Raw genomic sequence first — 27,307 nt, 5'->3', positions numbered from 1 at the left:
TATTTACATGGGGAGGATGCACAGCAGAGAGGAGGCAGGTCCCTCCTTCTCAGCCATGAGGTGCTGAGGAGGGGGGCAGTGCCCACCTGTGTCCCTGTGGACACCCTGGCCTGCTGCCCCTCTGCCCCCTGTGCTACCCTGAGCAGGGACAGTGTGGCGCCCGTGGTGGGGGGTGAGTGCAGTGGCTGTGCTGGGGGGCACCAGGGGCTGGGGGGGCAGAGGTAGTGAAGTGGAAAGCCCCAGAAGCTGTCAGGGGGTGGGGGGCAGAGGCAGGCTGGAGGGCGCCCGGCCAGGCCCTGGCACAGGGAGGGGGCAGTGGTTCTCGATTGAGAGTGCCACCCCTATGCAGAGCCTGGCACAAGCAGGCACGGGGCAGGCAGCCTCTGGCACCTGCCAGAGACCCTGGGGACAGGGGGGGTGGACACCCCCATCTCACTGTCCCTTGGGGCTGTCATCATCATCGTCACCCCCGGGACTGGCCTCGCGGGGCATGGGGTGGTGCTGGTGGCGGTCCCAGAGCTGGTGCAGGGCAGTGGTGTCGGGCTCGCCAGTGCTGGCGGTGCTGTCGCGGAAGCTGGCGAGCGGCGGGCGGACCTTCACCCCCTTGGCTGTCAGCGAGCCCTCGATGGCCTTGCGCAGCTGCGGGCAGCCCAAACACATGGGCAGGCGGCTCTCAGTTCCCCCTCATGCCCCTCCAACCCCATCACCCCCCACTCACCTCCTTGAGGGACACCATGCCCACCAGGCGCCCGATGCTGGTGACGTACGCATGGTCCAGGCCCAGCAGCGAGAAGATGGTGTGGGTCTGCAGGAAAAGGGGGCTGAGTCTGGGGTCTGGGGGATCGGGGAGGAGGTCCAGGGTGGCACAGGCGCACCTTGTGCAGTGAGGTGTGCTCCACCAGCTGGAAGGGTGCAGGGTCGATCTTGGCGCTGCTGAAGTCCACCGGCTGGTCCAGCTGCTGCTCTTCCCACTCCAGGATCTGGGGAGGGATGCCATGGGGCGGGGTGAGGGGACATGGCCCCACAGGGTGCCAGTGAGGACCCTCTCCTGCACCCAGTGTTATGAGGACATTGGTGTTATCCATGTCCTGTCCCCCTCCACTGCCCACCTTTTGCCTCAGCACCCCATCGGTCCCCTGTGGGCAAGAGGGTCCTGCCTGCCCCTGCCCATCCCCTCACCTCTTCTGGGGTCATCCTGTCACCCAGATCCATCTCCTCCTGCAGAAGAGGAGAGCGTGAGCAGCCCCGCAGGACAGCATGCCTGCACGCTGGCCACAGGCAGGGTGCGGGCAGGCCAGGGGCAGGGAGCGAGCAGGGTACAGGCAGGTGCAATGGGGCTGCAGCAGCATGGGTAGGGTGCAGGCAGCAGGTGCAGGTCAGGTAACATGATTGGTTGAGAGGACATAGGTCACACCATGGTTGGCCAAGGTAGGACAAGCCAGCTTGTGATTTGTGGGGAGAATGCAAATTGTGCCGTCACTGGCTGAGCAAAGTGGGGCAAATAAGACAGCAGCGACTGGCCAAGAGGCTCCAGGTCATGCTATGATTTGCCAGGAAGATTTGGGATTGGGAGGATGTACACTGTGATTGGCTGAGAAGAATCAGGACAGACAGATCGGCTGCACAGACACAGGCCGAACATGATTGGCCGAACAGAATTTTGCCAGGCTCCTGATTGGTTCCGAGAACCCGTGCTGGGTTCTGATTAGCTGAGAGGAACCACGCCCAGCCTGCTATTGGCTGCAGCTTACCACGATGGAAATGCGGACGTGTTTGGCCTTGCGATAGGCTGTGCCCTCGGCCTGGCGCCACGCGGGGAGAGACAGTGGTGTTAGGGCACGGCAGGGACGTGCCGTGGCAGGGACGGGCAGGGGCGAGCGGGAAGGAACAACGGCTGTTGTGTGCCATGGGCAGGGATGGGCAGGGAGAGGCAGGGACAGGCAGGGATGAGAATGGGTGGGCAGGGACTGGGAACAGGCGTGAAGGGACGAAAAGGAACTGGAGTGATGGGAAACGATGGCAGTGGGTGGAAAGGGCCGGGAAGTGCCAGGCAGGGCCATACACTCACCTCGGTGGGGTCTGCAGTGGGGTTGGCACAGAAGAGGCTCTTGAGGGCGATGCCGGAGTGGTTGGCGGTGCCAGCTGTGGGTGGGGAGCAGTGTCAGTGGGGTCACAAGGGGTTCGGGGGGGGGCCGGTGCTGACCCACCTGGGGGGCTCTCGGGCAGGCCGCTGGGCACCCGCTTCAGCGCCGGCTTCAGGGGCTTGCGGGGCGTGGCGTGGGCAGAGGTGCCCGACGAGGCCTCCGTGCTGATCTGTGGGGGAACGGGTGGTGGGGACACAGCGGCGGGGGCACCCTGGCCAGGCAGCCCCCAAGGTGGCCACCCCTCTCACCTGGAAGCGGATGCTGGCGTCGGCCAGCTGATGCTCGTCCTCGGCCAGCACCTTCTGCCGCAGGGCCTGGAGCCGGCGCTGGGGGCTGAGCTGGTGGCTGAGCAGCGCCCCCAGCTGCGCCCGCTCGATGGAGCCCAGCAGGATCATGGACTCTGATGGAGGCAACGAGGGGCCGCGTCGGCTCCTGATTCCCCCTTTGCCACCCCCACACACATCCCGGCACACCCCACAGCTGGGGTGGGCGCCGGCAGAGCCCCCTGCCCACATCTCACCGGCTGACTCCACCAGCGGCAGGCTCTTCATCTTGGTGCTGTGCAGAACGTGCTGCAGGTCACGGTACTTGCAGTTGAGGGTGACATAGCGGATGTCCCGCACCATGATGTCCTCCACCCGCACATTGTATTTCCTGCCCGGGAAGGTAATGGTGGCCTCAGAGTGATGCCACCCCTTCCCCTTGTGCCTGGTGAGGGGCTTGGGGACAGAGCAGGGGACACACACTCACTCGTGGTGGCCCCAGCCCAGCTCAGGGAGGTAGGGCAGCTTCTTGATGCGGATGATGCTGTCGTAGAGGGAGGGCTGGAGGCTCTGGGCCACAGCGTTGGCCAGGATGACAGCGATCATGACGGGCAGGATGTGCGAGATCTGCCCCGTCAGCTCAAAGACGATGACGGCCGTGGACACCGTGTGGGTGACAGCGCCCGACAGTGCGGCCGCCCCTGCGCCCGTCCACAGGAGGCAGAGGGGCAACTGTCAGGTGCTGCCTGCCAGGCTGTGTCCCCGCCCCATGGGCATCCACCAACCCAGAGCCCTTGGGACCTCTCGGGGACACCCCCAGGGGTGGTGTCACTCCCAGCCCCTGGGGACAGCACGTGAGCCCTGGGGAACCCATCAGCTCCTTTGGAGGATGCCCAAGGGATGCCCACCATGGTGTCCCTGTGCCAGCCCAGTGCTTACCCACCACGGCGTAGCCCCCCGGCACAATGCGGTAGGTGTTGCTGTCGGTATGGATGCCATCAGGGAACCAGGCTGCCATGCTCTCCCCCACCAGGCGCCCGAAAGCTGCCCCTGCCCACAGAGAGGGGCTGGGAGCAGGCACCGGGCTCTCCCAGCACCCGACCCAGCCTCATGTCCTCTCTTCTACCCCAGCACTGCTGGGGAGGGAACACTGGGGACACCCATGGTACCTCCCGTCGTGCCTGCATGGGGACAGGTTCTCACCGATGACGAAGACAGGCATGAAGGCTCCGCAGGGCACTGGGATGGTGGTGGCTAGGGCTGACATCCAGAACTGTGTGGAGATGCAGACATCTATTAGTTGCCCTCCTCATCCCAGCCCAGTCTCTTGCCCCTGCCATGACCCACAGCTGGCTGCTGTTGAGCAACACATGGGCAACGCACCGTGCCATGGGGCAGCCCCACTCCTCCCTGGGGGCACCCTGCCAGCACCTCCCTGGTGGCACCTTGGTGGCTCCCAGCCAAGATCTCTGACGGCAAGTCGGAGCACCCAGCCAACACCTGGGTGGCCTCTGTGAGCAGCCACCCAGTGCCACCTTGCTGGCAACCACCCAACACCTCCCTGGTGGCACCTAGGAGGCCCTCCGCAGAGCCTCCTGGTGGCACCCCAGGGCTGGCAGGGACAAGAGGCACCCACCTTCATGAGGATGAAGACAACAAGGGTGATGAAGACGTTGGAGCGGGGGTGGTGCCAGGCCTCCAGGATGCCCAAGTATTCGAACTCGTCACTGAGCCCTTGTTTGGCCCATGTTTGGTTATCGAAGAGTGTCACCAGGGTGTCCTTCTGGGTGAGCTGGTGATGGGCAGGGGTCAGCTGGGGCTGGCGGAGACCCTGGGGTGGGGACCAGTGCGTCACCCCATGGCAGGTACCTGGCCAGCCATGAACTGTCCGAAGCCGGGCGGGAAGGTCAGCGTGGAGATGAGAAGCGTCACCAGGGCAGGGAAGAGCAGGCGCCTGGCAGGGTGGCACGGGGCGGGGGGTGACCTTGGTGCAGCCCCAGCTGCACCACCCCAGTGCCAGGGACCGCCAGGCACCTACTTCTTCATGAGGAAGCGGTTGATGGTCTTCTGCCGGCGCATGAACTGCACGATCTTGCGGTTGAGGTAGACAAAGAGCGCACCCCCAAAGCCGCTGGCGATCCTGGCCAGGGGACATGTGGGTGCTTACCCCTTGCCACCACTGCCACTGACACCACCATCACCACCTGCCAGCAATGCCTCTGCCACCCCAGGGCCACGGCACGGGTACTGGGGTGGCCACACTCACCCAATGACGGCGAAGGCAGGCAGCTCCTGCAGGTCAAAGGGGAAGTCGAGGCGGAAGCGGGTTTTGAACAGTGCTGTGATCGTCTCTGGGGGATGGCAGGGGTCAGGGGGCTGGTGGGGGGAGCCCTGCGCTCCCCACCCCACCAGGGATACCTTCATCCTTGTTCCAGACGGCGAGAACACGGAAGATGAAGGCACTGAAGGTGGCGGCGAAGAAGCCACGCCAGTAGTTGCGGACAGCGAAGAAGGTGGAAGTGACCTCGATGCTGAAGAGGACGCCTGGCACCGGGGGGAAGCACACAAGGGAGACGGCAAAACCCAGGTGGGCCCCCAGTGCCTGACATGCTTGCTGCCCCATGCTTGTGCTGGGCTTGCAGGGGTCTGGCCAGCCCCACGGACACACTATGGGGTGGTTCAAGGGCTTCCCTGGCAAAGCACATGGCCAGTCCCCAGCTGGCTGCAGCGGGCATAGCGGAGCAGCAGCTGGCAAGAGCGAGAGGGTAGCACAGGGACACGAGCAGCAACATGGCGGGTGGCACTGGGGTGGGATGGGGCGCACGCAGACAGGCAGACAGGCATCAGGCAAAAGGCAAGGAAAGAGTTAGACACATCACCAACCTACGGGCAGGGCTCAGCGGGGCTGGAGCAGGGAGCTCCCTGGAGCGCAGGGCGGCAGGGAAGAGGACGAGAGCAGACGTTACACCTCCAGGAGGATGGTGCCCGCTCCCCCCTTCCTCCTCCCTGCTAAGCAGCACTGCCCTCTCCCACACCAGCTGTCCTGGGGGTCCTGCTTGCCTTGCTGGGCAGACCACGGTGCCCGGCCAGGAGGTGCAGGGGATGTGGGGGGCCCACGGTGACCCTACCTCCGATGGGAGCAGCGAAGCAGCAGCCGACACCAACGGCGCAGGCGGCTGCCAGCATTTCAATGTTCCTCGCCTCATTCTGTGGGAGAGCCAGGGGTGAGTGGGCACTGCCCCTGTCCCAAGCACCTCCGAACATGCTGGGGGGCACTGGTGGAGCTCCCCAGGTGCCAGCCTGTCCTGCTCACCTTGTAGATGCCCCCAAAGAGGGAGAGGAAGCGGCTGAGCAGGGCTGCACACATGCTGGCAATGTGGACGAAGGGACCCTGCAAGGGCAGTGGTGGGGCTGAGGATGGTGTCCCCCCCACTCCCCTGCCTGCCCTGCCCCGGGCACTGCCCTCACCTCCTTGCCTAGGGGCATGCCGCTGCCCAGGGCACAAGTCAGCCCGATCACCTTGGCCACGAAGGTCTTGAAGGTGAGGTATTCCTTTAGCACAACGCCCCGCAGGATGGTCTTCATCTCAGGGATCCCCGAGCCTAGTCCCATGGAGACAGCCTTGGCTCATGGCCATCGAGGGGGGACACTGGGCAGCTCCTGCCCCATAGTTCTCAGGGGGATCCTTGACACTCTGCCACATCCCAGTGCCATATAGAGACCCCAGAGAAACCCCTCCCCACAGCACAGTCAGCAGAAGAGCCCCGTGGCCGTGTAGGGACAGCTCAACCTATAGCCCTCTGCAGACCCTAATCCCGTAGCCCCCAAGAGACCCTCTGAAGGCCAGCTTTTAGCCCCAGGAAGACCCTATAGCCCAGGAGGACATTCACCCCTTAAACCACAGGAGACCCTCTGAAGACCAGCCCATAGCCCTTGGAAGACAACCAGCCCCAGAAATTGGTTAAATCACTGTCCCTGGAAGTGTTCAAAAACCATGTAGATGAGGCCTCTAGTGACGTGCTTTAGTGGTGGACTTGGCAGTACTGGGGTAAAGGTTGGACTTGATGATCTTAAAGGTCTTTTCCAGCCTAGCTGATTCTATGACATCCACCCTGCAGGCCCCAGAAGATCCTCTGAAGACTAGCCCATAGCCCTGGGAAACTCCCCAGGACCCCCAACCTTATAGCCCAGGAAGTCATCCACCTCATAGCTTACAGAAGACCCTCTGAAGTCCAGCTCATAGTCCTTGGAAGTCCAACCCCACAGCCAAGAAGGACACCCAGACACCTCCCAACCCATAGCCCCAGGGAGAGGACACCCCGCTGGGGTGCAGACACCCCCCCAGTGCCCTACCCACAGCCTGGGGAGCGAGGATCTGGGTGAAGCCAGCCGAGAAGGTAATGAGCACAGTGGGGTAGGTGACCCAAGCCAGGTACTGCAGCAGCACGTTGGTGTCCAGGCCCCCATACATCCACTTCTGGGCTGCGGGCACATCCAGCCGAGCGGGTCGCAAGTAGCAAGGGGCATGGTGGGGCACTGCGACACGGCCACCCTATGCCCCACCATGGCCCCGGGAGCCCGCTGGTGCCCACTCACCTTGGAGGCAGGTGGCGATGGCAAAGTCCATGGCCCAGCTGACCAGCGCCATAACCAGCCCCAGGAGGATGAGGAAGACCCAGTCCTCACCCACCTTGGAGAAGAGGAACCGCTGGCACTGCAAGGCGCAGACTGTGGGTACAAGGGTAGGCTCAGGGCCAGGCGCCCCACAGATGGGCACACCGGGGCGGCAGGGCCAGGCTGGCAGGGCCACAAGTGCTCACAGCCAGTGGCACCAACCCAGCACCGCTGGCACTAGCCGGTGCAGGAGCACCACGGTGCCACGCCACAGCCACCAGCGGACAGGAACGGTGGGAATGGCGGGCTCTGGCTGTGCACAGCCGCACATGGCGTGCACCTCCCACCAGCACAGCCCCCCTGGCACGGCCCCAGGCAGAGGGGCCGGGGCCCCCGGTCGCTGCGGCATGCCTGTCTATTTTGGGCCATTGTGTCCCCGCTGCCCGGCGGGCAGGTGGCATTGTCCTCGGCGCCGGTGTCCCATGACAGCCAGAGAAACCCTACCTCCCACCACTGCGGCAGGGTGGGTAGCCATGCCCAGGCCACATGCTGCTGTGGGGCTGTGCCCACTGGTGTCCCCCCATTCCCATGTCCCTATCGCCTGTGGCCCTTACCTCGGCAGGGCGCACAGCGGCCCTGGGTGTACTCCAGCAGTTCGGAGGGGCGGCGGGGCCTGGGGGTGTCCCCCTCCCCATGCAGCCGCAGCCGGGCTGCCTCATCCTTGGCGAAGGTGCCCAAGTCCTGCGTGTAGCGCCCATACATCTGGGGAGGAAGGAGCGGGCAGGGGGGTCATGGTAGGCTGGCACCCTGGCTCCCGCGCACAAGGGGGAAACTGAGGCAGGGGAGCATGGGCACGCTGGCATGGCCGCCCAGCACCGGGGGGATGCCAGGTGAGAGGCAGGTGGCCATGGCACCCCAGGGGAAGGGGCGGTGGTGCCTCTGCGGTTCCTGGGCTGCCCGCAAGGGTGTGGGAATAGGCTGGGCAGATAAGGTGTGTGGGGATCCATGGCGATCATTTTTCCCCACACACCCAGAGCAGGCAGGCGGTACCGCCGGTACCAGTCCCAGCCCTGCCCAGGTGCCTCAGGCACCGGCTGAGCTGGCAAAGGGTGGGGAAGGGCCTCCGGTGATGGGAGCAGGGCCAGCCTGGCCGGAAGACTCTCTGAGGGCTGGTGTTGGGGTTGTGCTGGCACTCTGCAGGCACCTCCCGTCGCCATCACTGAAAGCAGGGCCAGGATGCCCCCCCGGGAGGCAGCCTCGGCTTTCTACACGTGACGTGAGCTGGCTGGTCTCAGCCGGCAGCAGGGAGGCAGGAGGACAGCGGGGGACAGAGCATACCCCCAGTCCTAGCAGAGGAGGTCACAGCATTAGGCATGGGGCAGTCCCTGGGCTATGAGGAGGGGTTTGGGGAGCAAGGAGGTTCGAGGGGGACTCCCTCCTCCTGAGTCCCTCCTGCCTGTCCATGGCACGTGGCTTGGCCCAGGCAGGGGGTGGTTCTGGCAGTGCCCCCTTGCTGGCCAGGAGCTCTTTGTGCCTGTCCTCCCCACCGAGCCGGGGACATTTGTCCCATGCTGGCGGGCACTGCCAAGGACTCGGTTGCTTGGTTTCCGCCTCGCTCCCCCCAGCACGACCTGAATGCCAAGAGCCAGAGGTTGGCCTGGCACAAAGGGAGGCTTCAGAACCGCGGGGGCCCTGCCAGGCTCCCACATCGGGGCGACGTGAGCCCCATGCCGATGGCATGCCCACCCGCTGTGCCATGCCAGTGCAGCGCGTGGCCGCCCAGCCAGGGCACTGCTGTCCTCCTCCCCGGCACGGCCCATGCCAGTGCCAGTGCCTGGCGGAGGGGCATCGCCACGGGCGGGCACTGCGCTGGGCACGTGGGCAGCCCAGCCCTGGTCGCCTCGGTCCTGTTCACACCCCCCCGGCCTGCTGGCATGTGCCAGCTCCCTGTGGGGATGGTGTAAAGGTGTGTTTCTCACACAGCATCGCTCCTGCGCAGGTCCCTTTGGCAGGGAGCAGAAAGCAGCCAGAGCGGCGCCAGGTGGATTCTCCGCTGTCTAATACCTGGGTTGTGCTCAGCAGTAGGAGGGAGGGTGAGGAGGCAGACGGTGAGGGGGGTGCACATGCATTTTCATTGCTTATCCCCTTCCTAGCATGGATTTCCCCCCAACTCCAGCTCAGCAGCACCTTGCCCTATGAAAATGTGCTGGGGGGAAGACACAAGCAAAGCGGAGATGCTGACATGGCCACCTTGGGGGCCCAGATCAGGCGCTGGCTGCCAGAGGAGGACCCCAGCCCTGCACGGGGCCCTGTGTTCAAAGGCTCCCTTCGGGCGAAGCTTGTTTCCTCTGGAAGACAAAATGGGTCAGCCCCCCAAGGAGTGCTGTCCCCCTGCCAAGCACCCGCCTCCTCTGACCCCACTGCTGCCCCATGGCTGGCCCTGGCTGGGACTGGGGCACTCTCAAGCTGAGTGCCCCCAAACCAGCTCCATTCCCACCTCCTGGGGCTGTGCCGGGGGCTGCCACACTGCCCTCTGGGCATTGGGGCACCCCGCAGGATGCCCAGAGCCAGGGGGTGCAGCCTGGTTGGGGAGGAAGGATTTTGCTCCCCATCTGCCCCCGGTTTGCAGCCAACCCCACCTGCAACAACAGGGATGCAAGCGAAGGGGCTGTGCCACCCCGCTGCCACCCTGTGCCATGCCACTGACACCCTGTGCCACCCTCTGCCATTCTTCTGCCCCGTGCCATGGCCTCGCAGGCAGCACATGGGACCCTGGGCCCGCAGCCCTGGCAAGGGGGCCATGGCGAGGGCTAGTGGTGGGCTCTCCCCTTCCTCCTCCTCCTCCTCCTCCTCCTGTTCCCGCTCGGGTTATTTTTCCACAAAGGCCTTTTGAAACACAAACAGCCCCGGGACTCCAGCCTCCGCCGTGAAGCAGCTGAACAATCACAGTGCCGGGCAGGCAGGGAACGGGCACGGGGGGGGGGTCTGGCGGGGGGCATCCGGGGACACGGGCGCAGGCCAAGGCCACTATGTGAGTCTCGGGCTCTTGCGCCGCGAGCACCGGCCGTGCCGCAGCCCCCCTGCAGTGCCAGCCCGCAGTGCCCGCTGCGCCCGGGCGATGCTGCACCTGGGGCGGGTGCTGGCATCTGGCGCTGCCATGTCCCCGTGCCACCCTGTCCCATAGCACCCAGCCTGCCTGGCAGCAGTGCCCACCTCCGCGATGCCAGCCAACCTCCCCCCAAACCCTGATCCTGGGGGGGATGTTTAAAGGCAGGAGGTTGGGGGGGTGTCTCCTGGGCTGGCAGTGGGCAGGCGGACGCTGGGGGGTGCGTGTCACGCTGCCCGTCTTAGCTGGGTTCTAATCGCCCTGAGTGGCTCCACAGCGAACAAGGGAAGTTTGTCAAGCTTAATCCCCCCCTTCCCAGGGGCCCTTTGCTCCTCGCCATGCAGCCTGGCATGCGGGGGGCACTGGGGCTGGAGTGCATCCCAGCACCCTCTGGGCTCGGCCAGGAGTTCTCACGGGTGCTTGCCCAACATGGGGTCCCCAGGGAGCGATGCTTCAGCCTAGGGAAACCTTTAAGGCTGGGGCTGTGCCAGCCCCAGTGGCACCGTGGCCAGGGCACGCAGGGCTGGTGAAATTTTGGGGGGTAAGGATGTGGAATAGGGATGGGGCTCTTCAGGCAGGGCTGGGCACAGTCCTGCAACCTGGCTGTGATGCCCTGGCTTTGGGCACGGGCAGCAAGAGCTGTCCCCAGGGCTGTCTGGCTCAGACCAGCCTATGCCAGGCTCCAGCTGGATCCTGACCCTCCTGGCAGGTGCCAGCAGGAGCTGGTGGTGGCTCAGATGCACTGGGGAGGGCTAGGCACCCCTCCTGCCAAGCATGTGCCCAGGCAGCTCCCAAAAGCCAGGCCTGAGGCTATGGGACAGGAGCCGGCAGCCAGCCTCACCCACGAGCCCCAGGTGGTTTCATGAGCCTAGCCACTGCCCAGAGGCCATGGGGATGGGCACCCTAGGGCACCCAGGGCATGGGCGCTACCCCGCCCAGAGGAAAGGAGGGCAAAGTCTGCTGGCACCGTGCAAGGCTGCCCCGATGCCAGTCTGGCATGCCTCTCCCTCCCACACTGCCCACAGGCCCCTCCGCCCAGCGGTGCCCAGCTGGGCTGTCCTCTCTGCCCACCAACCCTGGGCACAGCACCCAGGGGCAGCCAGGTGGCAGGCAGAGGGGGCAGCCACCTACATGGCTCACATCCAACAGTGTCACGTACCCCTGCTTGTGCCCTCAGCTGCTCCCCGGCTCAGCCCTGCCAGGGAGGCACCATGGGGCTGATAAGATCATGGAGATGCCAGCACAGCCAGGGCTCCCATGGCCGGCCAGTGCCCCACAGCTACCTGAGAGCTATGGGAAAGGGACACTGAGGGGCACCCCCAGTCAAGGGCTTTGGGTGCTTGGAAAGACACGTGCCCATGTGCTGGGTGGGCAAGCCTCATCAGGGCCAGCCCTGCTTGCAGCAACCGGCCCAGCGTCTCAGCAAACTCGGGCAGCTGGGGGCACAGGTACCCTGCAGCAGCTCAGCTCCTGCTTCCATGCCCACCTCTCCAGCCCTGCCTGCCTGAATGCTTTTGCCAGGGCAAAGTACCCATTCACTGATTCGCCCCGGGCACCATCTCAAGTGGACGCCAGGGAGAAGCACCTTTGCACAAGATGTCCAAGGGCTGCGGGCACGATGGGGCGGGAGGACACCCTTGGGTCAACTGGGCACCCGGGTGCCAGCAGGGCGGCCTCGGAGGGGAAGGAGTGGTAAACATGGGGCTAAGGTTGCAGGCGGGGGAGATACCGGGGGAGATACCTGGGGAGATACGCTATCTTGGGGGCAGAGGGCTGGGGACACGCAGGACAGGGGGTGAAGGGTGCCCAGGTGGTGCCTCTGGGAGCCCTCAGAGAGTGGGGATCACCTCCTCAGCGATGAGGAGTTTTGGGGAGAGAGGTGAGGTGTGTGCCAAAGTCCTGCCCTGGGGCTGGGGGCTCAGTTGGGCTCCTCCACCGCCTAGGGGGCTGCGAGGTGGCACCTGCCCAGCCACAGCCTGGACACGGCACCCCAAACCGTGCTCCGCAGAGCTTATCAGCACCGCAACCGCGAGCGGGGCAGCACCCCCGCCCCGGCCCCCGCCCCCCGGCGTGCCGCCGAGCCCGATGCCCCCCGGTGCCCCCCGGTGTCCCCCGGTGCCCGGTGCCGGCCGCACTCACCAGGGTCTGCTCATACTGCAGCGCCCGCTGTTCCTCGCTCTCGGCGGCCATGGTGCCGCCGCTGCCGCTGCTCCTGGCCGCGCCGGTGCCGGTGCCCGCGGCGGCGGCGGATCCTCCCGGGCCGTGCGGGGCGGGCCCGGGGCACTGCCCGAGGGAGGGACCGGCCGCGCTCCGCCTCCATCGGCAGCACCGGCACCCAGCGCCGAGCACCCGGCGCCGGGCAGCGTGCCTCTGCCCGTTCCACCCGTGGCCTTTGCCTACGGGTTTCCCAGAGGAGGATGCCGCCCGTGGGCAGCCGACGAGTGGGTAAAAGCTGGTGTGGGGTGACCGCCGGTACATGGGACACACTGCTCCCTCTTCCCGCGGGGACACGGGGCTGGTGTGGGGCTAACACTGGTCCCCACTTCCCCGTCGTTTCTCCCCGATGGGATGTGGGCATCAGGGCAGGGAAGACAGCGCTGGGGGCACCACGGGCAGGCAGCCCCCAGGCTCATGGCCGTATCTGGCTGAGGATCAGATTGAGGTGGCAGAGTGCCTGGAGGCCTTGGCACTGAGGACACAGGGGGGCCCGTAGATGCCCATGGGTGACAGGACACTTCGACACACCAGTTATCCCCAAAGCTGGCAGAGATCTCGTCCTTACCGTGGTGCTGCTCAATGTCCCGTGACTGCCAGCCCCATGAAAAGCAGATGGGCTCCACTCTTCGCTGCCGCAACCGCTGAGCAGCAGCAGCTCCGCCCGCTCTGGAGGGGCACACAGGCAGAGTTTGGCACCGGCAATTCTTGGGCAAAGCGCTCCGGCATGGCCAGCTGGCTGCCGGGACCTCCGTCTCCCTGTGCCACGGGCTCAGGGGCAGCTGGCAGAGCCGAGCTCACCCTCTGCCCTGGGGCATGGCACCTTCGTGGCAAGAACTGGGTGCAGGGAAAGACGGAGCTGTGGCAGTGCTGGACTGGTGCTGCAGGACCAGGGACAGGCTAGTTCTCAGCGCCTGGGTGCCACCCTCTGGTTTGACGTTGGCACCCCCAAGGGTGGGTAATGATAGCCAGGCTGGGGGTTGGGACTTGCCCTGTGCCAGCCTGGGAGGGTTCATTGCCGGACATGAACCGATTTGCTGCAGGGAGGTGATAAAATGGGCTGCCTGCTCATTGTGTCCTTGGGCACAGAGCTCCCTCCTTGCTTGTCATCTAGGGGCTGAGCCAGGATGCTCATCCAGAGGGGCAGCCCTGTGCCAGGACACATGCTTTGTCTGCTGCTGACAGCATGTCCCGGTGTGGGCCTCCAGCATGCTGCAAGGCCACCATGGGTGCTGCAACCCTGCTGGCACAGGCACCCAGGTAGCTGTGGGCGTGCCCAGGGCAGGACACCCAGATCAGCACCCAGGGCTCTGTCCCAGTCTAGTATGTCCCAGTGTCATCTTCCTATTGCCATACCATTAGCCCAGTGTTGCCTCTGGCACAGATCCAGTATAGGCTAACGCTGTCCCACCATGGTGTTGGTATTGTGCCAGTATGCCTCAATACCGTCCCAGTAGAGTCCAGTGTTACTTTCCCTACAGCTGTGGCACTGTTCCACTATAGTCCAATACAGTTCTGGTGCTGCCCCAGTTTCCAAGTCTGTCCAAGTTTCCCTGCACTGCACAGTGATGTCCTCAAAGGTGCTTCAGTCCCCTGCACTGGGGACCGAAGAGCAGGTGGCAGCACTGCGACTTCCACGGGCCCAATCAGCCACATGAGGTCTTAGTCCAGTGCGGCTGTACTGGGGTGACTGGGGACCGCTGTCCCAGAGTGTGTGCTGGCACCGGTATTGGTGGCTGTGCGGCACACGCAGCCCTCAGCACTCAGTTTGCTGTGGGCAGGCGCCCCTGTGGGTGGCAGCTGGCTCGGGGCCCTGAACTGGGCTCTTTGCGCCACCACGGAGGTGCGGGGTACAGAGCCCGGCTGTCCCTGTGCCAGCGCACACCAGCACCTGGCTCTGCATCCACACCCCCTGCCATGGGCAGAGGCAGGGCTGGCAGCATGGCCCCAGCCATGGGCACTGGACCCTGCTCTGATCCTGTCCAGTGCCACCTTATAAGCACCACCCCTGGTGGCCCCAGCCTTGCACTGGCTCCCAGACCCCATGTCCCCCAGTTCCCCCTCCCAACATATGCACCCCCAAACTCAGCAAGGCCTGCAAGTCCCACTGGAGGCCAGAGTGGAATGCAGAGAAACAGCCCTGCAGCTTCTGCTAGAGAAAAAGGCAGGGAGCCAGGTGGACAGTATCTCTGGTTTTAATAAATACATCAGGACCCCTGTCCACGGGCACCATAAATTACGTGATGAGCCCGGCCAAGCCGGGGGTGGGGCACAAGGAGACGGGGGCTGGAGAGATTTTACACTATGTACAAGGCAGGCACCATGCCCACTGCGCCCACTGGCCAGAGGTGCTCGGAACGGGAGGGAAGTGGGTGTCTCCACCAGCCCAGCCACTGCCCAGGGGCATGAGCGGGCAGGACAGCCCCAGCACCGTGGCTGGGCCAAGAAGGGGTGCCCAGGCTGGGCGTCTGGCTGTGTCCACCCCGCTGTGCTCCTCTGTGCCCCCTGCCCTGCATGGGGGCAAATGGGCGGCTGGGACCCCCACAGCCGCCTGGCCTCACTGCGTGCTCGCCCCGCTCTGGGCAGCAGTCACTGCTCAGCGGCTCCATGCCTCTGCCCTGGCATCATGGGCCTTCTCCCGTGCATCCACAGGGGCATCCGGGGCTGCAGGGGAGGGGAAAGTAGGGCTGAGAGATGGGTATGGCAGGTGCCAGGAGGGCATTTGGATTGGTCACAGCCCTGGCTCAGCACCAAGGGAGCTGGGAAGGCGCAGAGGCCACCACAGGGTGTTTGGGGAAGCAGTGGCACTCACCACGGCACTTGGAGCAGCAGGGGTTGTCCCTCCTGGCAGGGCTGGTGCAGGCAGCTGGCGGGCACTCCTGGCGCTGGCAGTGTGTCTCCCCCGACTGTGGGGCAGAAAGAGGGGCTGAGCACGGGGGTTTGGGGGCTGGCGGCTTCTCAGGATGCAGCTACCCTGTGCTGGTCTCCCATCCCTGAAGCACTGTGGGCTGGCACAGGGGCTCCTTCCCCTGCTGTCACCCAAAGCCTGGCACACTCACCACACACCAGCACAGGATACACTTCATTTCTCCAAAGGGGGGCACGGAGGGATGCCAGCTCTCATTGTTGAGGTACCAGCGGCGCCCGAAGCGGCATGCCCGTGGCCCATCCGCCTGCATGGTGTCAGCCAGCTCAGGGACACTCTTCTCTGGGGCTGTAGGAAAGGGCAGTGGGAAGCTGCCAGCCCCTGTGGCACCACCAGTGGTGGCATGGAGGGGCTGTGCTGGGAGACCCTAGAGCAGAGGGGGTGCAGGTACCTGGACACTGCTTGCAGCAATCGGAGGGGCTGGCACGCACAGGGTTGGCACAGGTGAGGCGCGGGCACTGCACCTTCTCACAGTGGACTTCACCCGTGGTGCCCTGCAGGGAGTGCACAGGGCAGTCAACACAAACCCGCCTCCCTGGTTTGAGTCCCTGATACAGTGCCCGGTAGCTGCAGGCACCCATGGGTCCTGGGGCAGCTCTGCCACCAGCCCAGGTTGGGAGGAAGGAGGGAGCTGGGACTAGCACTCACCTTGCAGGTGCAGATGGCACATTTGATGAGGCCAAAGGGGGGCACAACAGGGTGCCAGCGGGTGCCAGAGCCTCGCCATGTCTTGTCCCCATCGAAGTAGCAGCCTGGGAGAGGAAGAGGAGGAATATGAGGAAGGGGTGGGCACAGCCCTCGTGGAGATGCCAGGGAGGCCAGAGGGGCAGAGCTGCCCCCTCAGGCTATGCCCGCTAGAACTCACCCTCACTACTGTCCCGTGCCCGCTCCAGCTTCAGCTCCTCCTGCCCAGTCTTCTTCTCTGCAAGGAAGGATTGAGGAAGGCCATGAGGTACACAAGGTCCCAGCAGCAGGGGCACAGATAGGGACCCCCCACCTTGCTCCCATAGGGAAGCCCTCTGCTCCCCCAGCCCCCTGCCTGGGACACCCCTGTCCCCCAGGTACCTTCGCAGATGGGGCAGCACAGCTCCTCGGGGTGCACCTGGCGGGTACAGTTGAGGGGCTGGCACAGGATAGGGTCGCAGATCACTGTGCGCTTCTGGGGGCAGCAGGTCAGGGCTTGTTACAAGGGGCACTACTGACAGTGCTGCCCCCCCGGCATGCACCCCAGGCCGTACCTGGCAGCTGCAGACGGAGCACTTCCTGTCATAGTCAGGTGCCCAGCGAGTGCCGTGTGCCCGGTGCTGCCCCTCAAAGAAGCAGGAGTTAGGGTCCTTCTTCAGCTGCTCCACGTCTCTAGTCTTGGTGCCCTCAGAGAGCTCAGCCTCCCCTAGGGCCAGGCGGGTCCCTCCTGCGTGGCACTGGTTGGGGATGTGCACCTGGAGAGGGGCAACAGGGTTGGCACCGCCCGGGGATCCTCTTCCTATGCCAATGCCCAGATGCCCTCCATGGACACGGCTGATGGAAGAAGCACCCATGACCACAGTACACATCACACCAGGCTGCTGGGACCATTCCACAGCGTGGCCCCCTTCCTGTGCCCTTCCCACCCCGCTCCAGGCAGTACCACCCCTCTGGGGACCCCAGGCACTGGTGGGGAGGGGTAGGGGTGTCCTGTGCAGATAAGAACCTACCCGTCCTCGCATTTCTCCATTAGGGTGGGCTTTGGTGCTGACTTGCAGGAAAGCAGTGCCCTGGGCCAAGTGCTGCAGCAGGTCAGCGTCCAGGTCCTTCACCACCCCCTGAGCCTGCCAGGGTGAGAGGGGCACCAGAGGGAAGCACATGAGGGCTGGCTTGGCCCCCGCCATGGGGTGCCCCAACCAGGTGCTTGCCTCACCTCGGTGCTGTAGAAACCCTTGAGCAGGCGTTTGTGCTGGTGGGGACGGGTGCCCATCTCACCCAGCTCAGCCACGCCGTGGAGGTGGGCACTGATGGTGCCATCGGCCGGGCGGCCCAGCCCCGCCACCGAGATCTCATAGTGCAGGTGGCAGTGCTCATCCAGCGAGAGCCAGGCATGCCCCCCGGCGCCGCTGCCCACCGGGGGGGACACCAGCTGCCCTGCCAGCACCACGGGCATCTCTGCGCACATACAGGAGCCATGGGAGGCAGCAGGGGGTGGGGGGCTGCCCCGCTGCCCCCTGTTACCACCCCCAGTGCCTCCCTGTACCTGTGTAGCGGGCGAGCAGCCCACTGTAGGGCAGGGAGATGACTTGGCCCCGCAGCTCACCCTCCGCCCAGTCCTTGGTGGCCACGTTGAGGAAGAGCTCATTCTGCAGCAGCATGTGGGCATCGCGGGCACTGGGGTTCTGCCAGGTGCCCCAGGCCTGGCACCACAGGAGACCACACAGGTTGGGATGGGGACTCACTCAAAGCTCCCGTGTTAACCCCCCCAGTGCCACCCAGTGCTCACCAGCCCGTCCTTGTAGCTGGGTGTCATGTCAAACAGGATGTTCCTCTTGCTCTTCCGCCGGGGTTTGGTCTCCAGCGTGATGCCCACCACCTCACTGGCAGTGCCCACCACCTGCACCTGTGGGCAGGGTGCTGAGGAGCAGTGCCAGCGGGAGAGATGCCCCCTGGGATCCCCAGGAGGGAGACAGGTGCCCCTCACCTACCTGGTACTCCAGGGTGCCATTCTCATGCAGTGCCAGCTTGGCTGAGCCTACAGCCCCTGTCTTGGTTGGCAGCAAGGCATCCGCTCCGCACAGCACGCTTTGGATGGCTTCAGCCCAGGGAGAGAGGCACGGGGCAGAGGGGAAGGTTGGCATGGCAGGGCACGGGCACCCCCCCTGCGCCCCAGCGAGCCTGCCCCATGCTCACTGTCACAGCTGCGGCGGGTGGTGATGGTGCCCGCCAGCTGGCGTGCATGCCGGCCCTCCGTCTCAGCCATGATGCGGAGCTGCCCCTGTACCAGCCACTGCAGCTCGTGGGCAGACAGCTCGCTCAGCACCTCCGCGAAGTCGGGGTCCTGCCAGGGGCAGCCACAGTGCCACGTCTCAGCCCTGGCACGGACAGCACTGCAGCTGCTGGGGCCCATGAGGGAACAGAGGGCTTTACCTCCACAGTGATGTTGGCATGGACCTCCCGCAGCGTCTGGCCCTGGTGCAGGATGCGCACCCGCAGCGGAACCCAGGGGGATTCTGGCCATGGCAGAGGGGGTTAGACCCACTGGACAGGGGGCCTGTGGCTACCGTCCCTCTGCCCCCCAAACCCACGCTCTGTGCCCACTACCACCAAACCCGTGCACCCGATCCCCCATGTCCTGCATGCCTGGATGCCTGTGCACACAGTGATCCTCACCACTCCCCTCTCCCCTCTTCAAATCCTCGAACAACCCACATCCTAAACCCATCCTTCTGCATACTGATCTCCCCATCCTATATGCCCTCCAGCACCCCCTGGGCCCACGGCCCCCCACAGGTACACACCACACACACCCCAATGGGTGCAGACCCCAAATCATGCAACGACCCCTATGAACACCACATCCCCACCTCTACCATACCCAGCCCATACACCCACCCTGACTCCCAAACCCCAAGCCACACACATGACATGCACTCCCCAGCCTTACGCAGCACCCGCCCAGGCAGTGCCAGGCCCTGCAGGGTGCTTGTGCCCACCCTCACCCCTGGCACCAGGCTCCAGCAGCCCCCGGGCCATGAGGATGAAGTGCAGGTTGTTCTCGGTGTCACTGAGAGTCAGCATGGCCATGCCCCCAGCACCCAGGTGTGTGGGGTCTGATGGAGTCAGGATGGCACCAAACGTCTCTGTGTGGGGAGAGGGGGTGTGAGGGGCATCCTAGTGGGCACCCACCAGCTGGGCAGGCGGGAGCAGGACTAACCAGCAAAGAGCGCCCGGTGCTTGAGGATGTGCCCATGGACCTCTCCAGAGGGCTGTGCTCGGGTGACAAGGGACACACGGAGCTGCTCCCCCCTCAGCAGCTGGACGTTGGCCTTGGACACTGTCCTCCACATCCCGCAGAGCTGCAGGTGACGGCAGAGCTGGGCAGGGGCAGGGGGCACCGCATACCCAGGCAGGGAGAGGGAGGGATACCGTGGCCCCCACCCTCCCGTCCCCTCTCACCATGCTGTCCTCGGAGGCAGCGCTCTTCTGCACGGGGTGTTCGAACAACACATTGCCCTCAGGATCACTGAAACGCACCCGGCTTGGCCGCCCCAGCCTGCGGGCACCCAGGGGGTGAGCAAGGACACCCTGCCCGGCCTCCCCCTCCCCTGGCACCACCCTCGCTCAGCACCGAGCCCAGGGGTGCATCGGGGAGGGCACATGGGAATCACTAAGAGATCTGGGGGGGGCAAGAGAAGGATGACATCCCCCTGGGGTCCCAAGCACCACGCTCTGCCAGCCCATACCCGGGCTGCCGTCCCGCTGGGTGCCAGCTCGGCATGGGTCCCCTAGGCTCCCCTGCTCCGGAGTGGTGCCAAAGCGGCAGGGTCCCCACCGGGAACAGCGGCAGGGCAGGACCCGCCAGGAGCCGAGCACTTGGGCCCGGCTGCAAATTAGGAGCATTTTCGGCTCCGTTTGGCTCCCCCGGTTGGAGCTGGAAATTAGTCACCACTTTACTATGCAAAGGGGCCTGGAAGCAAGGAAGAGCAGAAGAAACTGGAGCGGGAAGGAGGGAGGAAAAGGAGCGGCTCGGCCGCCAGTGGGCATCCGTGGAGGGCATCGCGAGGATGGGGGATCCCGGCAGCAGAGCCTGCAGGGCGGCACAGCGCCTCTGCCCTGCTGCGCCCGCGTCCTCCATGGAGCCCTGGAGCCGTTCCCGTTTGTTCGCACTCCAGACCTGGAGGCGAAGGGGTGAGGCCCGGCCGGCGCCGTGGGTGTGCCGAAATCCCGGCTGCTTGCCCAGACTGGACCCCCAGCACACCGACCCCTCCCCAGATCTCTCACCCTGCCAATGCAAGGCTGTGGCACCGCAGAGGGAGGTCGGAAGGGAAACTGAGGCACAAGCACTGCTGCATCCCCCCTTTTTCTGGGCGGGAGGTGCCTGCTGTGCCAGCCTGGGCAGAGGACAGGGAGCAGGACTCACCGCTCATAGCTGATGGAGAAGAGCAGGTAGGAGCGCAGGAGGGTGAAGCGAGCCTTGGCCACCGCACTGGACGTCGGGTGCCATGGCTCTGGGCCACCACTTGTCAGCAAGGCCACAAACTCTGGGGAGAGGATGCTGATGATAGTGGGGAGCACAGGGGTGTGCCCCACACCACTGCTGCCTGCCTGGGTGGGCAACTCACCTGTTCGGGCATCATCACGGGCCAGCCCCTCGGAGCTGAGGTAGGAGCGGTCATTGTAGGGCTTGTCCAGGTCGTCCTTGTCCTGGAAGTACTCAAAGGTGTTGAAGGCAGGTGCAGGACTCTTCTCCGGGGGGCCTGGCAAAGCTGGCATGAGATGGGCACAGAGGGAGACCACTGCACCACTCTGCTTGTGCCCAAGAGCTGGGGGGGGGGGGGGGGAAGGCAATAATAAATCCCCCCTCCCAAGATAGACTGAGATGTGCCCTATGAACCACTGTGGGGCTCTGAGCTGGCGTGCAGGGGCATGCTGTGCACAGGCAGATGGACAGGCAGGGTGCTGAGCCCTATGCACCCTCCCTGCACCCCTCCCAGGGTGGTGTGGGAACAGCTGTTCCCACCAGAGCTTCCCCCGACCATCATCTTGCAAGCATCCTGCAGAGCAACGATAGGCTCCACAACAAAGCGAGCAGCCCTTTTTGGAGGTGTGTATAGTGCCCTCCTCCCCAGCCCAAGAGGGACCCTCCTGCAGGGAGGCAGCCGCTGGCCTCACCTTTGGGGCAGGTGTGGCAGCAGTGCCCGGGCAGCAGCGTGGCCCGGGGACAGGCGGGCACCGGGCAGTCCTGCTTCATGTTCTTGCAGTTCACTTTTCCCGCTGGCTTCCCGCGGCGGTTCCTCTGCTGCGGGAAGAGCCCGAGAGAGCTGTGCCAAGGTGTGCCCCCCGGCGCAGCCTGGCTCCCCCATTCCGGCCCATCTGGAGCCCCCGCGGGCAGCGCGGACACTTTGCGCAGCCCCAAGCTGCCTGAATGGCAGCCAAGCCCGGGCCCCTTCCCCACGGCCCCCCGTCCCCTGCCCAGCTGTGCGCGGCCCCGCCAGTCCCGGCCCCGGGGGTCTGCTCGGAGGGAAGGAGGGGGCCGGGGGCCATCCCCAAGGAGGTGGAGGAGGAATGAAGCCTGATCCTTTAAACCCCGCTTCTCCTCCCCGCTGCCGCGGGGGAGGACATCCAGGTGTCCGGCTGGCTGCAGCGATCCCCGCTTCCCTTCTCCGTGAGGAGGGGCTGCATTGGATGAAGGGATCGAACTCCCCCTCCTCCAGCTCCCTCCCAGCAGGGCCGGGTCCTGGGGGAATCTCCCGAGGGAAGGGGGGTGTGCAGGCGCACTCACCGGCTCGCAGTGGCAGATAACACAGCGCATGACCCCGAAGGGCTCCCCCAGGTCCGGGTGCCACGTCTCCTCCAGGGCATAGAAGTGACCCCCGAAGGCGCAGCCTGTGGAGACCCCACCGCGACCACCACCGTCGCCCCCGTCACCCTCCGGGCCGCGGGCACCCCCCTGCCGCAGCCCCGGACAGCGGCCGGCACCGCCCCGCCGCCCGCTGGGCACGGCGACCGCTCCCGATCCCGCTCCCAGTGCTGCTCCCGGTGCCGGTCCCGACCACCCGGGGGACCCGGAGCGGGATGAGCGGTGCAAGAAAAGGGGAGGAAAGGGAGGTGCAGGCATGCGGTGCAAAGACGGGGTCGCGGGTGGCAGGGATGGGGTGCATGAAGCGGGACGTACGAAGGGGGGGTGCGGCAGCGGCTTGTACAGGACGGGGGGGTGCCCGGAGCGGAGGAAGGAAGGGGATCTCCTACCTGCCGCCCCGCCGGCGGGCAGCGGGTCCGTGTCGGGCCGGATGGGCAGGGCGAGCTTGGGGCGGGCGGCGCGGCCGGGCAGCAGCAGGAGCAGGGCGAGCAGCAAGAGCAGCGCGGCGCGCATCGTGCCGGCCGGCCGGGGCGGGCAGGCGGCCGGGGGCGGGGAGGGGGGGCCGGGCGCTGCCGGGCGCTGCCGCCGCCTCTGCCCGGCCGCCGGCTCCGGCTCCGCTTTATAGGCGGCGGCATGGGCAAGCGGGAGCTGCGAGCCCTGTGCAAACAAAGGCCCCGCTAATGAGGCGCAGGCAGCTGCCGGTCGGGGGGGGACGCGCCCCCACGGCCCTCCGACCCCCCCCGGACACCAAACCCGCCGGGCACGGGCCGTCCCGCGGCACCCCGGGGCGCGCAGCTTCATCGGGGTGTCCTGGGGACCCCCCCATCCACTGCCCCCCTCCCCCGGGCACGGGGTACCCCCGGGTGCAGAGCACCCCCGCTCACATGCCAGCCCCAGAGCATGTGAGGGATGCCTTCATCCACATACCCTCCCGCAGGGCACGGGGCACCCCCAGGAGCTGGGCGTCTTGGGCACACCCACCCCCTCAATCCACACAGCACCCTCCAGGACACAGGGCACTGTGGAGACACCACCATCCGCATCCCTTCCACAGAGCTCAGGGTGCTCATGGGCACTGGACATCCCGGGCATGCCCCCACCCATATGAGCCCCCAGGGAGTCTCTTATCCACATAAGCCTCCTTGGGAATAAGCCATTTGTGGGGCACCCCCATTCAAATGCTCCTCTCCTCAATCCATATACTCTTCCCTAGCATGGGGCATGTCCTGGGCACGGGGCATCCTGCAGGCTCCCCATCCATACAGCACCCCCAGGGCTCCCAGGCATGGGACAACCTGGGGACTCCTCCATCCACTCGGTCCGATCTCAGGCCACTTGGTGCCCCAGGACAGGGGGCACTGCAGGGCACCGTCCATCCACACCATCCCCTGAGGCACATGGACCCCCTGCAGACCTCTCCCATGCAGCCAGCCCTTCCCCAGGACATAAAGATCCTCCATCCACTCAGCAACCCTGAGCATAGGCCCCTGAAGCATGCTGCACTCCCCCAGTCCACTCTGCATTCTGCAAAGGCACATGCACCCCACAACTTGTGCCCTCGATATCCCCAAATCCCCCTGGCTTATGTCCACCCTGGGCAGAGGAAGGCTCCAGGGCAGGACCCCGGGCTGCTGCCCACCAGTGACAGTGGCTGCAGTGGGACAGGAGCCCAGGTGCCTGGGTTCCCTTGCCTGGGGAGGGGAGGGGGCAGCCGTGGAAGAGGCTGAGAGAGCAGCACCCAGCACTGGTCCTGCTCGTCACCCACATGTGCCTGAGCTGATGAAGATGGTGGGCAGTGAGTGCACACCATGGAAAAGTCTGGGGAGATCATCATCCAGCTAGGGAAACCGTGGCACAGACTGTGGGGAGGGGGGCCGGTGTGTGCCACCCGTGTCCCTGCCTTGACACCCGCACCGAAGGTAGCAGGGACGGGTGACGGGTGCGTGGCGGGCAGGCGCCCCCGGAGGGGAAGGCGCATGGGGAAGGGAGGAGGGGGAAACGCAGGGCTGCCAAAATCAACTCCGGGCGGTACAAACACCCGGCCAGCTGCGCAGTGTAGCTAGGGAAACACGGCACAGCTGGAGCACAACAGGCCCCTGCCTCCCCAGAAGGCTCCTCCTGGGCCTCTCCGTGGCCCAGCAAGAAGCTGGGGGGGCTGCAGCCCACCACTCCATGTCCCTGATGCCAGCCCACATGGGGCTGCCCATCCCCGGCTTGCCCGCAGCCGCCCCATCCCATTCCCTGCCCCAGTTTGGCACATGCCCCTGAGCAGTGGGCACCTCTCCAGCGAGGGCAGCGGGGCTGTAGGGCCTTGGCCATGCTGGGGACCTGCCCGTGGCAGGAGCTGCTGCTGGCAGGAGGCAGCGAGGAGCAGATGGTCTTCCCCCGGCGGGACGGCCCGCGGCATCGCCAGGGCTGGGACACTGCCAGGGCCTTGGGCATCCCCCGGGCATGGCCATGCCCAGTGCCCTGATGCTTCCAAGAACTTTCTGCACATGGGGACCATGCCTTATAGCATGGTACCCCTGGCCCCGTGCCCTCCCTGCTGTTCCCCGTGGTGCCACTGACCTGTCCCCGCTCCTCTCTCCCAGCTTCCCCACTGGCCTGGGATCCGGCAGCACGTTGGGCAGGGGAGGGCTGGGGTCTCCATGGCCGTGCCAGTGTCGCAGCACAGTGTCCACTGCGGCACGGCAGCGGCCCTGGGGGACGGTGGGATGCGAGCAGGGCCGAGGAGGGAGGAGGCAGGCGATGGCTCCCGGACGCTCCGCTGGTGCCAGGAATCTTTGCTGGCTCTGCGAACCCCGAGCTCGTCACAGTCTCCTGGCTCAGCTGCGGGACGCGGGGAAGCAGGGAAGCGGCAAAAGCAGCTCCCTCCCCTTTCCCAGGGAAAGGAAGGAGAGACGGAGAACCCGCCTGTCTGCAGTCCTCAGGATGGGGGAAACTGAGGCACAGGGTGGCAGCGTGAGGGCAAAGGGGGGCTGTGAGGGTGGCCTGGCACTGCTAGACTGGGACTGGGGTGGTAAGCTGGCACAGGGCCTGGCAGTGCGGGAGGGCATCCCTGCACAGGGAGGGGGCATCACCACTGCAGTGGGGGCATGCAGGCAGGGGTGAAATGGATAAAGGGATGCCCCAGCTGTGCCTGAGCATTCCCCATCCATAGCCCTGGCTGCCCCTGGAAATGCCATGGGGTGCCTCCATGAGAGGGCAGAGGGCAGCTTGCCAGAGCCTCGGGGGTCTCTGGGCTGGTCTGGAGGAGGATGGCGCCGGCACTTGGGAAAGGGTCCCGGTCCCAGCAGCTGCTTCCCAGCACCGCACATGTGTGCCGGCAGCGTCCTGCACAAAGGCGGCTCTGAGGCTCTCCAGAGCCAGGCCTGGCGCCGGCACAGCCCCAACAGGGCTGCCGGCTGTGGGCAGCTGGAACCACATGGGGATGGAGCCGGCCGGCCATGGGCAGCCCCAGCCACCCTGCCAGGCACCCATACCCTCCAGCACCTCTATCTGAGTAGGCACCCGGCTTGTCCCCGGGTGGGGAGACGGTGTCCCCTGTGGGTGCCACCCTGGCACATTGCGGGTGGGATGCCCTGATGACACCCTCTGGAACAGCCCACAGGGCCACCAAGGGCTTCATGGGCATGTGCCCTGCCCAGCAGCAAGGGTCCTGCGGAAGGTCCTGTGGGCCACGGTGCCAGGGCTGTGCCTGGCATGCGGGTGTCGCGGCTGCCCTCGCCAGCCTCCTGCCCCACGCAGCTTCCTATTGTCTGGCCTCATTAGCTGCTGCCTGCTCGCGGCTTTGAACATGAGCAGGGCTCGGGCGGCAGGAAGGAGCCTCTGCTCCCAGGGGATGGGGTCGAGGCAAAACCGCACACCCTGGGCCCCCTTCCCACTGCCTCCCACCACCTTGCAGGCACCCCAGCAGCCGTGAGCCAAGATCCAGGACGGCACAAGGGGCACTCCCTCTTGCTAAAAGGAGCCTCCCTCGACCAACCCGGGGTGCAGAGGGCCGTTGGCCTCCCCAAAGCTTTGTGCCGATCGTGGCTTGCGCCGTGACTAATCCCCCCAGCCTCGCACACACGCGGCGGGGCGGGGAGGGGGGGCTGTCGTAATGGGTGGAAATATCTCATAATTCACGTTGGACACGGGGATTACAGCCGTTCCGGCAATATTTGCACAACTGGTAGGCTGCTTGCAGTGCTGGGCCGCCACAGACGAAGGCCAGGGGGGCTGGGGATGGAGAGGGTTTTGGGGGTGGCAGGTATGGGGAGGGGGATGCAGCTTGGGGGGGTGATGGAGGACGTGGAAAGAGGCTGTTTTCTGTCTGTGAACACATGGAGTTTATTACGGAGGGTGCATTGCCGGTATGGCGGGGATGGCTGAGGCTCTCGTCTTCGTCCTGGGCTGCTGCAGAGGGCACAGCTAGGGGAGCAGGATGGAGACCCCAAAGCAGCCTCGTCTGCCATGCCAAGCAGATCCTGGCTTTGCCCTGGAGCACCGTACCTGCTTTCAACACCCGTCAACTCCACAGAGCTCACTGCTTATAGGAGCACCCAAAGGTGCTGGTGTCCCCTTGCCCCCAAATGTCTCCTCCTCCCCTTGCTGTGGGGCAACCCCAATAGGAGGAAGGTGGGGGGCATGCAGGGCATGGGGGCCTGTGTTTGGCATGGGGATTAGCAAGCTCCCAGAGTGATGGTGGTCTCCCCCCTCCCCACCGGACATGCAGGCAAATATTTGTGCCCAGACTTCGCAGGACAGCGAGAAGGAATTTCATTCTTGCGCCCACCTGCGGCTCAGCCGCCTGGCATTAACCCCTTCAACGCCCTGCGGGATGGAGGGAGAGGGGTGAGGTGCCCTCCCGGCACCCCTTGTGCCCCTCATTAGGGTGGCGAGCTCAGCTGAGGACCAGGATGGGAGAAGGGGACACAATGGGATCACCCCAAATGCCAGCAGAGTCACTGGCACAAGGTCAAGGGAGCAGCTGGAGGGTTTGCCCATGGGCATCCCCTGGACAGCACCCAGGGCTTTGTGTTGGGTGCCGGGCAACATGTGGCCTGCTGGGAATTAGGAAAGGTGGGGAAAACCCTGCCAGCCTTCACCCCCCAAGCTGTGGCACCCCGGCCAAGGTGCCCTTTGCAAGCCCCTTTGCCCAGCAGCACGGAAGGACCGGCTGGTGGGGAACAGAGTGGGGTGCGGAGGGCATGGAGAACAGGATCTGACCACGGATGTTTATTGGCATTACGCAAATGTGAAATGGCCCAGAGGGGTCAGGAGATACCCAGCCCCTGGGGCTGCCTGCACTCAGGGAGCAGACTGGCCCGGGTAGAGGGTCCCCTGCTGCCTGGCACCCCCAGAGCCCCGCTGTGCTCCTTTCCCTGGCCCCGGGGCCAGCTGTGCCCTGAGCAAACGGGGCTGTTTGCTCACGCCGGGATTAGCTGCTTGCTTTGTTCCTTTGACTTTCTCCTCCCTTTATGCCGGACCCTTTTATGGGGGCTTCAAAGG

General features: G+C 65.4%; 2 protein-coding genes across 5 annotated transcripts; both read right to left on the bottom strand.

Moving 5' to 3' along the window:
* Positions 1-2: 2 nt before the first annotated feature.
* Positions 3-12,345, bottom strand: CLCN2 (chloride voltage-gated channel 2). The gene is made up of 24 exons (XM_030493758.1): positions 12,267-12,345; positions 7,636-7,783; positions 7,004-7,135; positions 6,761-6,889; positions 5,876-6,009; positions 5,721-5,798; positions 5,536-5,614; positions 4,826-4,951; positions 4,674-4,758; positions 4,446-4,547; positions 4,277-4,361; positions 4,044-4,199; positions 3,611-3,680; positions 3,347-3,457; positions 2,895-3,108; positions 2,665-2,798; positions 2,393-2,544; positions 2,208-2,313; positions 2,069-2,142; positions 1,752-1,802; positions 1,180-1,218; positions 876-980; positions 719-805; positions 3-639 (listed from the first exon to the last, which is right to left on the bottom strand). Exons 1-24 carry the CDS (start codon positions 12,315-12,317, stop codon positions 433-435), a joined length of 2,655 nt encoding a protein of 884 aa, XP_030349618.1. The 5' UTR covers positions 12,318-12,345; the 3' UTR covers positions 3-432.
* Positions 12,346-14,520: 2,175 nt separating this feature from the next.
* CHRD (chordin) lies at positions 14,521-22,483 on the bottom strand. Of its 4 annotated transcripts, none has more exons than XM_030494544.1 (23): positions 22,204-22,483; positions 21,737-21,840; positions 21,127-21,253; positions 20,577-20,720; positions 20,375-20,495; positions 19,411-19,507; positions 19,169-19,310; positions 18,954-19,094; positions 18,382-18,464; positions 18,145-18,292; positions 17,940-18,046; positions 17,738-17,854; positions 17,495-17,651; positions 17,165-17,406; positions 16,962-17,075; positions 16,506-16,706; positions 16,333-16,426; positions 16,133-16,189; positions 15,916-16,019; positions 15,659-15,761; positions 15,401-15,555; positions 15,154-15,247; positions 14,521-15,005 (listed from the first exon to the last, which is right to left on the bottom strand). In XM_030494544.1, the coding sequence occupies exons 1-23, from the start codon at positions 22,325-22,327 to the stop codon at positions 14,938-14,940; spliced, it is 2,844 nt and encodes a 947-aa protein (XP_030350404.1). In that variant the 5' UTR covers positions 22,328-22,483; the 3' UTR covers positions 14,521-14,937. The 4 variants fall into 4 exon arrangements, with proteins under 4 accessions (XP_030350404.1, XP_030350407.1, XP_030350406.1 ...); XM_030494547.1 differs by having other exon boundaries at positions 20,577-20,711; positions 22,204-22,322; XM_030494546.1 differs by having other exon boundaries at positions 18,948-19,094; positions 20,577-20,711; positions 22,204-22,262.
* Positions 22,484-27,307: the final 4,824 nt, after the last annotated feature.

Source organism: Strigops habroptila, chromosome 8 (assembly GCF_004027225.2).
Source record: "Strigops habroptila isolate Jane chromosome 8, bStrHab1.2.pri, whole genome shotgun sequence".
NCBI classification, from domain to species: Eukaryota; Metazoa; Chordata; class Aves; order Psittaciformes; family Psittacidae; genus Strigops; species Strigops habroptila.
This window is presented reverse-complemented; position numbering and strand designations above follow the sequence as displayed.